The 17448-nt window shown below is 37.0% G+C and overlaps 2 protein-coding genes across 4 annotated transcripts in view; one reads left to right on the top strand and one right to left on the bottom strand.

Moving 5' to 3' along the window:
• The window catches only part of LOC113501576 (serine/threonine-protein kinase 26), a 70756-nt gene extending 58043 nt beyond the window's left edge, over positions 1–12713 (top strand). For 2 of the 3 annotated variants that reach the window (XM_026882796.1, XM_026882794.1), the window contains exons 3-12: positions 2099–2315; positions 5794–6086; positions 6339–6484; positions 6734–6858; positions 7034–7206; positions 7694–7816; positions 8180–8275; positions 8527–8637; positions 9102–9178; positions 10086–12713. In XM_026882796.1, the coding sequence (XP_026738597.1) occupies positions 2099–2315; positions 5794–6086; positions 6339–6484; positions 6734–6858; positions 7034–7206; positions 7694–7816; positions 8180–8275; positions 8527–8637; positions 9102–9178; positions 10086–10095 (1371 nt within the window). In that variant the 3' untranslated portion in view covers positions 10096–12713. Of the gene's footprint in view, positions 1–2098; positions 2316–5793; positions 6087–6338; positions 6485–6733; positions 6859–7033; positions 7207–7693; positions 7817–8179; positions 8276–8526; positions 8638–9101; positions 9188–10085 lie in introns of all 3 variants that reach the window. The other variant, XM_026882795.1, reaches the window with a different exon arrangement.
• Positions 12714–13571: 858 nt separating this feature from the next.
• Positions 13572–17448, bottom strand: part of LOC113501578 (integrin beta pat-3-like) — a 38840-nt gene continuing 34963 nt past the window's right edge. The window contains exon 7 of the mRNA XM_026882798.1: positions 13572–15625. The gene's annotated coding sequence lies outside the window, so the exon portion shown is untranslated. The remainder of the gene's footprint in view (positions 15626–17448) is intronic.

The following is a 17448-nucleotide window of genomic DNA, read 5'->3' as shown; positions in this document are numbered from 1 at the left end:
CTTACGAACTTAAATTTCTTAAGCAACGTCGGGTTGTGTTACTGTTTGCCTCGGGTTATACACACAATTTTCCTTGTTTGTCTGGCTTATCTAGTACTATCTGAAAAAATAATACTCGCACTCCCCGGTTCCGGATAACACTTTAAAAGAATTCCGATTAAGCATTATATTGGAACAGCGAAACATGTCGCCAAAATCTAACTGCCATTTTAGCTGTGTTTTAGTTAAGTTCAGTTATCTCATGGAATTTAAGTCAAAAGTTAAGTTCCATGATAAAAGGAAACATATTTTCTGAACCCAAAATGTCACAAAATTTAAATGTAATTATTATAATTTGTACACATCAAAAGCTTGATATATACTACCTTTGTTATATGTATATCCTGACTAAGCAGGTTTACTCCACCTACCCATTGACTTCGTAATTTGTTTTTGTCTCGCTGTTTTCACTTAGGTGAAAATTTCCAAAAGTTGATTAATTTAGGGAACTCGTTACGTTTCGGCCTTTGTAAAGAAAATTGAACATACAAATGAGCTGATAACACAAAATTCTCTTTCATATTAAATCAAGCTTTTACATTATGTATGTGCTATTAAATCGTGTTTGGCGGAATCGCATCATGATATCAGAATAATTTGATCCAAAGAGGATATACAATGTTATTGTATTATTATTTTAAATATTATTTACTCGTGTTTATGCTTAGCTCTATTTGTAGTCAATGTTGCACATACTACACTAACACTATTTAGAAGCTTATATATCACTTGTTGCCTTTAAAAAAGACATAACATACTTAGATTTTAGACTTCGAACAATCAATAAATGTCAAGAACTCGATTAAGTACTTACTTTTATAACATTTTGTGTTCTTACTTCCATCGATTTAAACTTTGATAATAAATTATATTTTATCCATTTATAATGTGATGTGTTCAAGTTTGTACTTCCGTCTCATTATTCAATGAATAATTGCTACGAGGTGAGATTTGTAAGTGAGATTTCTTAGAACTTGTTGTGCAGGTACCAACTTGGAAAAAATTAATAAAGAGTTGTAACGCTTCGGTGACATATCTTATGTTTGTTATGTAATACTGCATGTCATGGTCCGCTGCCTGCCATCAAGAACCTTTATACACCGCGTACAAGATAATCTTCAGTAGGTAGGTACGCAAGAAATTCAATATCAATAAGATTCATTCGAACGTGGATAGCCGTAAATATATAGTACAACTTGTTATTTTTCCACGACTAATTATTTCTAATGACGAGCGGTTATATAAAATTAAAAATAAATTCACCGAATATGTAAATTTTCGATATTCCGTTAATGGTGCGTTAAGCATAACAAGGAAAAACAGATTAAGCGATCAATATGCACATAAAATATTTATTCGGCTTTATAGCTTCTGTTTGTTTGAAATATTTTCGTTTTCGTATTTTCAAAGGTTTTGAAGTAAAGGCACGTGTCGTTACGATGTCACAAGGTTCTTCGCCCAACATTGACTTACCAATAAATCTCGGCAGTAAACAAGACTCGATGGTCATCATCACGCTAGATTTATATTTTCTGCAGCTCTGGAACTCCTAAATATATGATAAACGATAAAGGAATGCCTATTGCAATAGAAATTATATTAAAGTAAACAGGAACAAATGAACACGAACACGTAGTATTGTAACTGCCGTATTAACACATTTACCGTGCCTATATGCTTAATATGCTAATACATTTTCCGAGCTGAATAATGCATATTAATGAGGATATAACTGTTTGCCTAAAGGCACGGAATGAATCTGTCAGAAAGAGGGATAGATTATGTTGTGGATGGGACACTGAAATATCGTAATTTGTAGTTGTTGGGGTATTTTTCTATAATAATATCCCGTCATTTACATTTTCTCTTCCAGTACCTGCTTAGCTAAGTTATTTAAATATATTGATTTATCGCTTCACAAAAACCAAGATGTAATTTGAGCAAAAGCATTTTCAATAATATACATAATCGGTAATGGAAGAGATCTTCAAAACATTACCTAAAATGTTTTAAAATATGTATTAACCATATAATGACTGGCGGTTTTTCTATTTTCCAGGGAACAAAATTATGGATTATAATGGAATACCTCGGCGGGGGGTCAGCGCTGGACCTGATGAAGGCCGGCAGCTTCGAGGAGATGCACATAGCGGTGATCCTCCGCGAGGTGTTGCGCGGCCTCGACTACCTCCACTCCGAGAGGAAGCTGCACAGGGACATCAAGGCCGCCAACGTGCTGCTCAGCGAGATGGGCGACGTCAAACTGGCTGACTTTGGTAAGTTCACATAGATGTACTTAAGACTACGTTAGTATTATAAAGATATCAAGTTTTGCTAACAAGCTAAAATAGGTCATATTATAAAAAAAAAATGATGTTCCGAAGGTTTTTACTTTATAGAATTGGCACAGAAACTGACAACGGATCATAAGCGTAGATATAGCATAAAAATAGTAAACAATACAGAAATCTTAAATCCATACCTGTTCTCAATGTTTACATAGTATGATGCTTCAACACATTATTATCCTTTGTAAAACATAAGTCAGCAACTACATTCACATTTCAGAATTAATTTCGTAATTGAGATTCGGGTTCTGCGAGTTTCCCAACATTTTTAAAGGTTAGGCGATAAGAAATAGCACTGCTTGCTTTTTCCTTTAACCTTTGACAGCATTCTGCTAAACGATAAGTCATCGTGCCGGGGAATGGAATATTCACAAAGGATTCCCAAGAATACCGATGATAAAATTCAAACTTTTGCTCACTTTATGATTAAATTTTACCGGCTGCCTAGATCTTGTCTTGAAATTTCTATCAGATGTCTCTGTTATATTTGGGACGAAAGCATAAATAGACACTGAAATGAACATGCTATAAATAATATCTCACTACAAAGCATTATCCCCGAGATATTTACACTAATATTGATTAGTGTACATCTTAACCGATCTTGTAGTATTTAACGTACATATACATAAATAACCATTTTCTTTACCGTCGTTCTTATACATCACTGTCAAAGTTTTTATCGTATTACCGTGATTTAAACGCAATGCAATTCTGATACGAGCTTCGGATATAATCGTAACGGATGGACGGCTGCTCCTGAGCTCATAAAACAAGTGAAGCATGCAGCGAACACGGAAATAATTCACAGCGAACGTTATCTTAGAAAATATATCGATAATATTGAAGAATATAGACCAATTGTGTGCACAGGCGTGTACCTATTGCGACATCAATTGTTGTAAATTGAATTTGAATTGAATTAGTATTCTGTTTGTTTCGGTGACCGTTTTGTGTCACACATCTAGATCAGTACGGTATTTAAGACGTACGCTAGTACTCTTGGACGCGCTATATATTTCGTCGCATCACATATGGTTAGTAACAAAGGACAGTCATAAATATTCTGGTCTCCATCTAATTCCTCAGTTACGCTTTACGACGCCACAAACATTAAAGAGATGACAGATCGTCTCAGCTCTTGATTGTCTTCCGCAGTTAATTGTAGAAGAGTTATGGACCCTTAGCCAGTGTGCCAAGACACAAAAGATGTACCGGCTGGAAGATTGAGGACCTGTTTATATTCATTACCGATCATAATTTATGGTATTTCGCATACATACATACAAACACGCTATGTATGTGTATTGATGCTGATATAGGTGTGTTTAACCCAATATAATAAAGCATAATCTATCCTATTATCCTCTGAATATGAAACCCATCTAAATTTAATTGGAATAATTTAACATTTTGAGCTCTAATATAACTTATCCCTCTCAACTTTATTTAATTAACAGCAACGATTATAGAAGATAATAAGAAAATTTCGGCCAACGTAAGGGACTATTTATCAAGACTTTTATCTCTTAATAAGTTTTTGGAGTGCCACCCCGGGTGTTATTAGAGTAAGCTAAAATAAGTTACAAACTTTTCGACAGCCTACAGATCATATCTTTAGAAATTAAATCGAGATTATGTCACGGATAATGACAGACTCGTTACGTTACAGATATAACTTAGTTAATCTTTTTTCTAAAGTATTTTCTGAGTTATACTTACTCATGAATATATAAAGACACTGTAGGTGTTGCCACGTCTTTCGTTTCTCATATAAAATAACTAGACAGACTAAAGTAAATTCGTATAGTAGACATCCTTACTTCTAGACGCATATAAACTTGCAAAGACGTCGAAACTACAATCAGAGAAGCTTGCAATATACGTTAAACGCGCATTATGGCCTACGAATTTTGGCTAAGGGCCAATGTTTGAACCGTTTTCGAGGCAACTGTGAGCCGTGCCAAAGTAAAGTGAACGCCCTGTGCATCGGACAAGCGGCGCGAAGACTTTCAAGCTCTTCAAACATTCATGTTTACTGAATCCAGCTTTGTTTACTTTATAAACACTTGTGTTGGTTTACCAACAAAAACGGGGACCGCCACTAATCTGGTACACTGAAGAGACAATCAATACTGGCCGAAATTCAAGTTCTAAATTCAATTGTATTGTAATTTAGTACGCAATTGTATAGAAACTGTTTTCTTTTAACCTTTAAAAAAGTCGTATATATTTCATGATACCAGTTTTTTGATGTCCAATTAACTTATCCTTGCTAAATAATGAAACTCAGTATATAAAATAAGACAAGTCTTACTCGCGATGTTCTAAATAATAAAAAAGAACGTTCTATTTCATTTTGTTGAGATAACAAAGAAAGGTAGAGACTGTATTACATTCGAGCGCTACATTTTGTTGTTTTTACTGTTAGGGAAAACATAAAATGTGACTCACAAAAAAGCCCGCATGACTCTACAGCCTTTTTGATAAATTGTGTACAAACAAATTTGTTTTTATAACAAAGTAGTTTCATAGTCATGCCTACTAATGGCTTATGAACTATTATAACGCGTATACTCAAGGTGCTCCCGAAGATGCGCGACTAGCAAACGATGGTACCACTGCATACAATTATAGTTGCGTCAAAATACAGTTATGTATTGTGCATACGCTAAATAAGATGTTATCATATTTTAGATTCATATTTGGTGAAATACGACCTCAGTAATATAATAATTACCTCATTCATGTGGTTTTCCTTGACATGGACATGACGAACGATTGATAATGCCGCTGAATACGAAGGTTTTACATTTATCAATTTTAATGTAGATATATGACATTTAACCGAGATGAGTCAATAATCACCCGCCGTTTTACGACCTGCAGTGCCTACGTGTGCCTGCATAAGGTTACGACAAAACTTAATATATTTAATGCTCTCGGTTATAACTCACAAAGAAGATATTTATATTCAGTTAAATTATTAAAAATACCGCTTTTGTTATTTTGCCATAACGCTGACTCGATTCGACGCCGATTCGATACGATACATGTCATTTAGCAACGCTTTATTGCAGGAACATTCTCCAATCAATATAGCAATCAATTTATGTATGCGCTTAAACATGCCTATAATAGTTCCAATACACAAAATAATAAATCATTCTGTTATTTCATTGTTTATCTTGTTTACGAAATCACTGCCAGATATATTTATAGTCCGACACGAAATGACTCATAACATCTAGTTACTTATTCTAAAACTTAGCATCTCCCTATCAGAATAATGAAAGAGCTGAATTCAGAATGTTGTTATGTCTGGCGAAATACACAAACAAAAGTGTGTGTTTGACCTTCACATTTAAATAAATTTGTATTAAACAAACGTATTTTTCTTTTTTAGGTGTCGCGGGACAGTTAACTAATACAACAAGCAAACGGAACACATTTGTCGGCACGCCGTTCTGGATGGCGCCTGAAGTCATCAAGCAGTCGTGCTACGACAGCAAGGCGGACATCTGGTCGCTCGGCATCACCGCCATCGAGCTGGCCAAGGGCGAGCCCCCCAACTCCGAGCTGCACCCTATGCGGGTGCTCTTCCTCATCCCCAAGAACAACCCCCCGCAGCTGACAGGCAGCTACTCGAAACCCTTCAAAGAGTTCGTCGAGGCGTGCCTCAATAAGGACCCAGAAAATGTAAGCTACATACGGATTAATTTCCCCTAACGGCTTCACTGTAGTGTTTTTGTTGGAACCCTCCCCAGTGTTTCGGATTATGGTCGAAATCCTTTAATCTTGTAAGATATGGTTGTGTAGTAATTGTTACTAAACATATTGTTTTAGAGGTTTACTTGAAATTCATTCCCTTAAAAGGAAAGGCACATATTTCTTGCAGGAATTTCCTAAGGCAAATAAATGTTTTCAAACAATGTTTCCTTTGTTTTTCAGAGGCCAACAGCAAAGGAGTTACTAAAGTTTCAGTTTATACGGAAAGCTAAGAAGAATTCGTATCTAATGGATCTTATAGATAGGTATAAGAAGTGGAAGGCGCAGCGGAGCGAAGAGAGTGAAACCGAGTCGGAGAATTCAGATTCGTGAGTAACAATTATCAATAACACGATATCTTAGCAATCCCGAGGATTAACGATTGTGGTATTCCGTAACTATTTCACTTCAGAGTACGTGTACGTCTTAGAAATACTCCACAGTCAAAGTCTCCTTTATTCGACAGTCATTTTGACACTTATTCAAATGAAATTAAGGATGCGACCACCGAGCTCCTGTTGACAAACAATCAATATATATTATTATCCTAGTAATATGAGATACCTGTTATATTACAGAGAGGAGTGTCGGAGCGGCGACAGCGAGGCGGACGAGCCGTGGATCATGACGGTGCGCGGCGGGGCGCTGCAGCCGCCCGCCGACAACAAGCGCAGCGCCAGGAACAACCATCACGACGATAACGGTACACAATATATATACATTCATACGACTCCTCTTTGTATTATACTCGCTGGAAGGAATTGAGTCTCTGCGTCATGAGGGTTTCATTAAAATTCAATTCTTTTATGCTGTATCCAATTCAAAAGCTGTTAGGGATGTAGGTACCTGTATTAATAGAAATTCTCGTATATTTTCAGTGGTCCCGCGTGAACGCTCTCGCGACCGCGAGCGCGAGCGTGAGCGAGACCGCGAGTCGGTGGTGGTGGGCGTGGGCAAGCACAACGGCGCGCGCTCGGCGTCCCCGCCCCCCGCCGCCGCGCCGCCGCCCGCTACGCACGCCAACAACAACAACGCCGCAGACAAGCTGCCCGTGAGTACTCAAACACATTACTTCTTACTGGAAGATAACGCGTTATGGCACCATTTTGTCTAGACTTTTTCTTTGACTTACGCAAACGGCACATTGGACAAGCTCCTACTGTCTTACTCTAACGGCAACGCTAGCCGTATTGCTACCAGGAGACAAGGTATTGGTAGTCATGAGGGTGGTACCACAAGAGCAAGAACTCTTATTAGTTATTGTAAGCCCACGAAGCACACATTTATTACAAATGCAGTGTTTTGACCGTCCTTATGTATCGGCATTTAATGATTATATTATCAATTTTAATAATCGTAAAGAGTCTTTCTCTTAGATTTTAATGCGACTAATTAATTTTTATAACAAATTATGATATCTGAGTACTATCAAACTATCATAATAAAGCTACCGCACTTTTATTATCATTGTAAAGAATATTGATTTCGTATTTTCAATCCTTTTCAAACATAAACATAACTGTATTAACTATTCACAGACCCGGCAGACGTCGAACGTGGCGGTAGTGTCGGAGCCGCGCGTTGCCAAGGAGCGAGAGAGGGACGAGCGCAAGCCCGAGCACTCGCCCGCCAGCAGGGACAGTCCCGGATATAACAAAAACGTTAGTCATGCACAACATATTAAGCAAAGATATCGTCATCAACTGCTGGCCTCCCAGAGCCACCCGACGCACTGTGGGCCCACTTAGAGCCTACGAGCAGAAAACAGAGGCGAACAACGAGTACCTAGACCCTCTGCTTCGTCCTCCCCAAGTTTCGCCGACCCATGGTTTTCCGCCTTTCCTATCCAGGGGATGCTATAACCCAAACTATAACTCCAGCTATTTGAAGGTTGATCAATTTGTCGCTTTGCGAGTAGTCATAGCTTTGCCTAGCACACCCTATTCTGAACATTAAAACAATGTTAAACAAATTATAATGAACATTTAGATAATAAATCTAAAACTGTTAATATTTGTTTCCAGGCTTCGCCTTTGGACCACAGAGGAACGAACAGTGAGGAGAACAAAGTCAGGAGGCACCCATACCTACAGCAACTTATATACCCACTACTCAATGAGGTAAGTGTATTGTTTTTAATATTATAAGATTATGATTTTATAATTTTTATGCTGCATACTTTAAATATAATAAAAGCGTGTTAATATGTTTTAAGGTAAAATTTATTCTCAAAAGAGTGTCACATCTTTGTGTGCACGTAGATTCGTAAGTCCCATCATTGAAGTTCTTAAGTGCTGGGTTTGGATGTTATAGATAGCAGTGAAATGCATGTTGTAGTGTTTGTTCTGTGAGTAACGTGGTGTCCCCGCAGCTGTCGCGCGCGCACGGGGCCGGCAGCGCGCCCGCCATCGAGGAGCTGCGCCGCGCCTTCGAGCACGCGGAGAGGGCCGCGCCGCATCTCACCCGCGCCTTCGTGCAGCAGGTACCCGCTACTGACCACTACTGACAGAGCTCATCACACGCTGCTTGATATCTAGACTGTACTGTGCTCATGCTTGAATTCCAATAAAGGAAAATCTCGTGATCCAGCTTGAGTTTGCGCATTTTGGTTCTCTCTGTGTAAAAAAGTTGGTTTGCGAACGTCCTAATACCACACAAAATAAAGTCACCTTTGTGCGAACGAACAATTCATACCGACCGAAACATTTGCTTAAAATATTAAAAATTACTTAATATATAAAAATATGAATATGTCAAAAAAATACATTCATTTCTGTAAAATATTTAATCAGCTAATCAATTTTTAGAGAACAACTTACTTTTTATTTTCTTCTCTAAAATAGTTTCTGTTAACCACAAGTATTAAGGATATAGGTCTGCTTCAAAACACACTATACTTCGCAACGATTATCAACGATCGTCTAATTATAATATCATATGTTACAGGTGGTCCAGAGGGTGGCGACCCAGTCCCACCAGCCGCCCACACCGTCGCACACGCCGCCCTCACAGCAGTGGATGAGGTAGGCAGGGTAATGTACAACTTTTGATACCCAATATTGCACTGCCATACAATCGCCATGGTTACTGCACACCGGTGTTGGGTATAAAGTTATGAGAGTTAGCGCCTGTTTCACAATCACTAATGATACGCTATCTGGCAGATACATTTAAAACATATATTTATTTGTATAAAACAAATCTGTCAAGTACTTTAACGCGAACTTATGTGGTGATTATGAAACAGGCCCTTAGTGTTAAGAATACGTGTATCCTTGAGCGACGCATAGTAAAGTCAACCTCATGTGTCATGGTTTCCGTCACTTTAAACCAAATATTTGTACATTATACTTAATTTTAATTCATTTTACTGGACTTGATGTTAATATTTTACGGCTGAGAGTATTATATAAAAGATTATAACTTTCGTACCACAAGTATGACTGAATCGGTATCTGAGGAAATGCAATGTTTGTTTAAAGTTACCTTTCATGTAATGTGATCAACATAATATTATTTTAATAATAAGCATAGACATTTAGTTGTTAAATATGCATGATATAAAGAGAAAAAAAGACTGATAATTTAACAATTTAATAAAAATGTTATCTGGTGGAGGTTTAACGACATTTTCATTACGCTATCATTAAAACTTTTAATAACCCATAAAGTAAATTCCAAGTTTAACATTTTAATTACTAATGGTAATGGTGTTTTAATGGGAGTATCAATTTTGTTGTTATTGGTTATATTTACAAGAAATTGGATTGTGACAGTGTTGATTCTGTTCAGTTATAAAACGTGTTTTCCAAAGTTACTGCTTCTAATGACATTAAATTGATTATTTCCGTTTTTATTTAAAACAAACTTTTCTAAATTTCAATTCATTTGTATAACATTGTGTCAATAATGTACTTTTGTGTTTTGCAGGGACCTATAGTAACCGTAGCGCGATGCGGCCGCGAGCGGAACAGACGCCGCCCCTGCGGAATGAGACTGCACACATCTAACATACAGCCGGGCTGGGCTTGTACCTCCGGCGCCGGGAGACAGCAGCCGCGCGGGAATGTACCGCCAACTACACACGGACAGACCCACGCCTGCCGTACAAACTCAGCCCACAAAACACCTTTTCACACCAATTGCCATTTTATGAGAAGTTATAGTGACACCAAAACCACGTCTCTTTAAATTAAAACACGTGTATTTATAGAAACGATTCTATTCTATATTGTGTATGTTTAGTCATGTTAAATTCTCATTTCTTTCGCGCGTTACCTGTTTTAGCGAAAATGTTTCGACGGACCACAGTTCTGATTATAAAGCTTGGTTCTATATGATTCTCTTCATGTTCCCATCACGCTTTAAGCGCTATTGTTTTATGTACGATCCAAGCAATAAAATACTTTTGTATTGTGTTTTATTGTAAAATCAGATAAATGTCACACTGATTATAAATGCTTTCAAATATTTTGAACAGAAATCTGTCGAAAATTTTCTTATCAACATCATATTATTGACAAGGCACGTTATCTACTTGCCTATTTTTGTTCCGCTAACAAATAAATTATGTTATTGTAACGAGGGTCGACGTAGCCGCAACCGAGTCACAAAGTTGCAATGCCATAGTGTAATAAATAAAAAAATATAACGTAATAAATACTTAAGATGGTTATATCTTATAATATTTTATGTTACGTGCATTATTTGTGTAAATATCAATTTAGTTGTCGCGATGACTGTGTTGTGCTAACTCTGTTCACATACGTCAGTGGCCGCACGGTCGCCTGACCGCATGTTTAAGTTTTCACTGTGAGTTGTTTTAGTATAATTTCTCGCGGCTGTTTGTTGAGTGCTTGGGTTTGTTTTACGACGGTATTGGATCTTTTTAACTTAAATATTCGTGGAGAGCTCATTTGCTACACTTCGCCAATATTTTGCCATAATTATTTTTTTTCTAAAATTATTTTTTACTAACACGATCGTTTTGTATAGAGAAGTCTGATTAGTATTGTGATCAGTCGTCTAAATTCTAACATATTTATATGCTTTAGAAATCGATGTTTGAAACTTTATCATAGAAAGTGTTAAGTGTCATTCCAAACAAAAGACAATATTGTCAGCATTTATAGATTATTTGTTTGAAATAATTTGAGTTGATTTTTTTGTGAAGTCGCTACATCTGTGAACTGTGTCCGTTTATGAAAATTGTTATAAATTTCCGTAGTTTAGTTATTTGAAGTTTAGTTTTAGTTGTGTATTCGGCTACTTATTACCGTTTGAATTTAAATTAGTGACTAATACAAGTTCTAAAAGAATAATTAATAGTCCGATCACTGTTTCATAGTTTCGTTCGTATTTAGGTGAGGATAAACTTAGGAGGATTCGAAGAAGGATTTAAAGTATTTTGTTAATATAAATGATGCTGACACCAATGACCATGCGGTGTCGATATAAATAAAAAAAAACATGCTTAATATGCGACAATATTTAGCAATTGGGAGTATATAGAGTATATTATAATGAAAACTACAAACATTATTATTGCTGTGTAAAAATGTAAACCTAATATAAATGTAAATTATGTAGTATAATATAAAGCTGTTTTATGAAGTGTTCTTATAAGCATATGGAGAGTAGTTATTATCTTTCCAAGTTAGCTATGAGCGCAGTGGAGAGGGCGGCCCGCCCTGTTCATAAGTGTAGAGTAGCGCCGCGGGCCGAGTATTGTAAGTGGCGGCGGGCGGCGCTCTCCCGCTGTGACGGATTTTGCCTTGAATTTTTGTTTTGCCATGTGAAAATATCATGGGAAATGTTACTTTGATTTCGATGGAGGATCAAAAATTATTTTTCCACTTGATCGTATAAATAAAGCGTGTAGTGTTAGAGGTGGGCGATAATTGTTGATTATTGATTAAAATTAGGTGTTTGTGGCATTGGATAGTAGTTGACGCGTTGGCATTGTTGTGAGCCGAGCTCGCGCGGCGGAAGCCCCCGCCGCCGGCCGCAGCCGCGCGGGCCCCGCTCCGTAGTGGAGTGTAGTTATTGTTATCTTCGGATGTTGCAGAAATGTTTCGGGATCGCGTCGTTTGGTTCATGGGTATTTGTGATCATATTTGCATAGTTATTAAAGAAGTAAAAAAAATCTATATTATTATATTATAAAAGTCTGTATTGAAACCGACAGTAGTTGTCTGTGTAGTAGTGTTAGTGCGGCCGGCCCGCGAGGATGTGGCTCGTCCTGCTCCACAGTAAGACGTATTGGTGCCGCTGCGGCGCGATATAAATACTCGGTCATATTTGTTGCTAATTACAGATATATAAGAGATGCGAAGTCCGCAGCTGTAGGCCTGCACATGTGTTCCGGGCGCGGGTCGCGCGCACTAACACGTCATAATGGAATAAATTCACGGCCCTCCACTCGTGCACCAAGTTAACAGCTAACGGCGCGTACCATTAGTGTAATGGTCAATTAATGTTACAGCGTCATCATTCTAACACGTTTATGTAGGAAACAAATTTGACTCTGAAATAAAAGAAGTTATTTAATTTTGGAAATGCTTGTTTTATTTATACTTTCAAATTTTTACACCTTCCAGCAATTAACTGACACACATACAAAAACAGCTAGTACAGTAGCTCGCAAGCCTTGCGCGGATACTTTTTCCATTTTTAATATGTTATATAGGTATTCGCAGCCAAATACCTAACCCAGAAAAGGAGGACGGTGTCACTTGCCCAAATGTAACATATGCACCCTTTGTTTGATTTTAGAAATATATTGCCTGTGACTTTTCTAAATATACTACATGCCGTAAAATAGTTAATTAGTGCAGTATACACTTCAGGTGGGTGGTTAGTTTAGACAACTAACAATAAATTCAGAATATTGGCAGACAAACAAGTTTGTTAGCGGTTTTGTGTCAATCTGCCACTGTATCCATATATGGCTCTGCTAATGAAAACAGCGTGTCAGTGTCGACGCTGCCGATTCCAGGAAACGAATTATAATTTAATAGCATTCTTGGGATTGCATTTGGATCACGCAACGAATGCATTTTATTTTGCTTTTTTATGGTTTTGCAATGCTTAACGTAGAACAATTTTAGTGTGGGTATAATAATCATTTATTTTAAATTGTATGTCATTATTGTCACACGACATTTCAGTTCAAACCCCCGGGTAGAGCCAAAAATAATTAATTGGTTATGCCCACCCAAATTTAATAATTTGCATGTCACACAAAATAAATATAACGCTCATCTCAAAATACTATTCGAACGTCACTAATGCAGTAGTCGAGCAGATCTTTTTATCTTCAGGGTATAATTTATTTATCTACCACCATACACACTGCTAAACCCTTAACTTATCAAGTGTATTTTTTTATATTGGATAAGAAAATGAAACAAACAAGATAGTTTTTGATATTTTACTGACTAGCTTAACAAGTGATACAAATGTACAAAAATACAAAATGCGCTTATAATCATGGTAATGTAGACATCAGCGAGATTTCACGCAAATACAATAACACTTAACATAATGAGATTACTAATATCTAGGTACGGCATGTGATGTTAATAATTTAGTTCTACAAGCTATACGTATGTAAGTATGGAAGATTATAGTTATTTACAAATGCTTATCTAATATTCGTTACAATTTACTTAGTACATTGGAATATATTTACATAATATGTCTAACGGAAGTACAATGCACTTGATAGCGGTGACAATTGTCCACATTATTGAGACTGGGACTCATGTCGAGGCCAAATGAGATTCGAAAGCTACGTGAGATTCAATATTAGTTCCTTTAATTTAATTGAAATTAAGTAAGCGATATTATTTCTAAATGTTAGATCGTTTCGGGAGATGTAAGTTTAATAACGCATATAAAAAATGCAAAAATGTTTCATCTACCTACTAATGTTCATTGATTCAGAATTATTAAAAATAATGTATAATGTTAAAAATCCATGACAACGTTAATAATTTTTTCATTAATTATTTCCAATAACATTAACGAAATATTGCTTTTAATAACTTTGGTTGATCGTGCCGAATGATACATTTTCTAATTAATAATTTAAAACAATATTTTTCTAAATAAATCAATCTTTGTAGGAACTTATTTACAACTTACCTACTTAGAAAATTATATTATTACGGGTGACATGTAATAATAGACATGTAGTCATAATTATAATGAATAATACAATAATAGCCATGACGACTGAGTGACTACACGAATACGGCCACTAGGCAAACTTTATTTTAAATCTGGTTAAGACCCGTTAGTCATCAAAGTGGTCCAACCGATCGCAGAATATATCTACCCACAAGCTATTGTAACACACCTACATAAAAATCACTAAAGCATCAACTTTCGCGTTGCTTTCTCTACAAATCATTCATTAGGTCAACTAATGTCTTAAGAGTACAAAGCTGTCTTGTTACTTCGCTTCAGTAAGTTATATGCGTTACTCAGTCAAGCCGACATCACAATAGAATGCATAACGTTATTCTTATACAGACTTTTCAAAGAGTTGTCTTCTGAAATCAGTCATTTCGAAGGACAGGAAAATGTTACTCTGCTTCACATTTGTCAATGTTAGCGCGTAACTTGTCCGATGGTGAATCACATTGTTTACTCATTCGAATTAACCTTGCTTGCGCACCTAATACACAATACTAAAAGATTTAACTCGTATCATGAATACGTTGTTTTATTATGCGTCAACCGAGCGTTCAATACAGCTTGTGTTTACTGTTAGATTACAAATCAAACAGCGCCACGCGGTGACTCATCACGACGTCTCTTATTTAATCATCTTAAATATCACAGAGGTATTAATTACATAATTCGTAATGTCGGTGCACAGATCACCACGCTGCATACTCTGCGCTTGACATTGAACAGTCACATATATAAACAAACATCAAATAACCCGCGTAAGCATTAAGTGAAGATGTTTCTCTTCCCTGTGACGTCAGACGTTCAGTGTCTGGCAGTGAGGAGAAAACGTCGAGTGATACCCACTAATGGACGAAGCGGCAGATCATATGCAAAACGTATGCAACGATATTTTAATCCCGCTCCTGTCGGGACGTGTTGGCAACGCGGCGGTGTGTGAACCGACCTTAACACTTACAACTACGGTATAAAATGTATTCTAGTTACAGTATGCGACACGAACACCGGACGAATGTAATTTCTTCATCGCGCTGGTGTTGATCACAGGCAGTGTGGAATGGAATATTGGACAGCGAGGGGCCCGATTACAAACGAATTACTTGCTTATAGAAATGTAACCATTTGCAGTCACGACAAAGAAGAATACTTTCATAGGTAGGTACATTGCAAAAAGTTACTTTCACAAATGTGTAATGTAGAGACGTTTGCAAAGACCCCTCGAGTCCGCTTGACCCTGATCTTCTTTCGATGATTCAGCCAGCAGGTAACACCTATGGGGAAAAAAAGCATGTTAATATATGAGAGAGAAGCGCGTTCCACAGTGACTCACGAGTTATGTGACGCGCGAAGTGACTCAATCTTGTTAGCCACAAATAATGGACTATTTGTTGGTAGGTATGTGCCTTCATATCTATAGGGTTGTGGTAAAAGGTGCTACAAGAAATTCTATATTCTTCTACGGTTCAAAATAAACGTTAAGCATTTACTATAGTTGGCTTTCGTTGAGTTTTAGTCGAGTATACACGAGTTGCTTTACATATTTTCTTGTCGCATACCAGACTTGTATGAACTTATTTTTGTCGTCAGTCAGTGGTTATTTATTCTTTATTGGCATGTGAGTGTCGTGAGAATCACATGTTTGACGTGTACGAGTACTCGCGGACGCACGCTACAGTTTCCTTTGTGACGTACGAGGTAAAAGAACAACATACCAAGAAGTTTCTCAAGCAACAACCATGGTATTGTTTTTGAATGTTAGATATAGCTACTGATTTTCGCATTCACATAATTCATTGGTACTATTACAAAAAAAGTTAGAAAACAATCAAGGACGTCTTATGCAAGTTTTATACACAATTACGATGTATGACAAATGGTATTTTCTTATGTGCAATTCTATGTGGTAAACCATGAATAATAGTTGGCAAGCTGTACAATTTAATATCCCATGTAATGTGTTGTTCATTGATTTCTGTATAAGAAGGTGTGGCAAGGAAATATTGCTCGTAAATAATAAGGAAATGATGTTCTTTTTGTCGTGTTTTATATAGGCACAATAATATTCATTCTAGTATAATCCAGTTTAACATTAACTGGCCGTTCATTAAGACCAGAAGCGCTATAATAAAACCGGTAGTATTGCCTCCGAGCCGACTTACGCACGTATAAAAATGAGTTCATAAAAGGAGCGCTGTTCAGCTTATTACTTTGTCAGTGATATAGTTGGTGGATACAAACATGTCCCTTATTAGACAAGGCATCCTGCGTACGGGTCTTGACCTTTTATCGGGCTCATGTATCAAGTGGTCAGTGAGCACTGGACGCATAAAATGAACGGCATTCATATCGAAGGTGGGATTCGGTCGTGGCGACTCTACATGCGACTTGAGATACCGGTCGCAAAGCGTGCTCTGCTTACATACAAGCATAGTTATTTTGAAAGTGTCTACCGCAAACTTGATTTTTCGCAATGATTCCATTCATTCAAGATATAAATAAGTTGCAATTATTTTAATAGTTTCGATAGGCTGCGTTTGCCTCTATTGTAGCGTTGCAAGTATTCTTTAACGTGAATCATGAGATTGAATAAAACACTGGCTCCGTTTAATCGTGTTAAAGAAACGTCCCCTTAACCCGTACTAAACCGGGGAACGTCTTGATTTCGTCATACGTTCTATATCGGTATGACCGTATGATCATTTTAGCGCGTGCACGACGGTAGCAACTTAACTGCCAACTTGTTTAAAATAAGCTCTACTCATTAGCTGCCATATAATGTGTACGGAATAACTTTACAAAGCTAGTGTTGCTTGAAGTAGCGAACACATTGTATTTTATTTCTGTGATTTCTATATTGACACTTATTCCTTCTCCCTAGGAGAAGAGCTCTAACAAATACATCTTTCTCTGTACTAGGACCTAAAAATTGATTTTAAAATTTGAGTGTTTAAATGTATCCGTTCATTCGGTGTATTTTTTTTGTGGGTCGACTACCAATGAAGTTATTTCCGATCAATTGAGTACAACAAGGTCTGATTAACTAAGAGATTAGCAGCTTGTTAAGATGATTTAAATGCAAATGTAGAGACGACAA

The sequence above is a fragment of the Trichoplusia ni genome, chromosome 15 (genome assembly GCF_003590095.1).
Source record: "Trichoplusia ni isolate ovarian cell line Hi5 chromosome 15, tn1, whole genome shotgun sequence".
NCBI classification, from domain to species: Eukaryota; Metazoa; Arthropoda; class Insecta; order Lepidoptera; family Noctuidae; genus Trichoplusia; species Trichoplusia ni.
The sequence above is the reverse complement of the archived record's forward strand: the minus strand, read 5'-3'. Positions and strand labels throughout refer to the sequence as shown.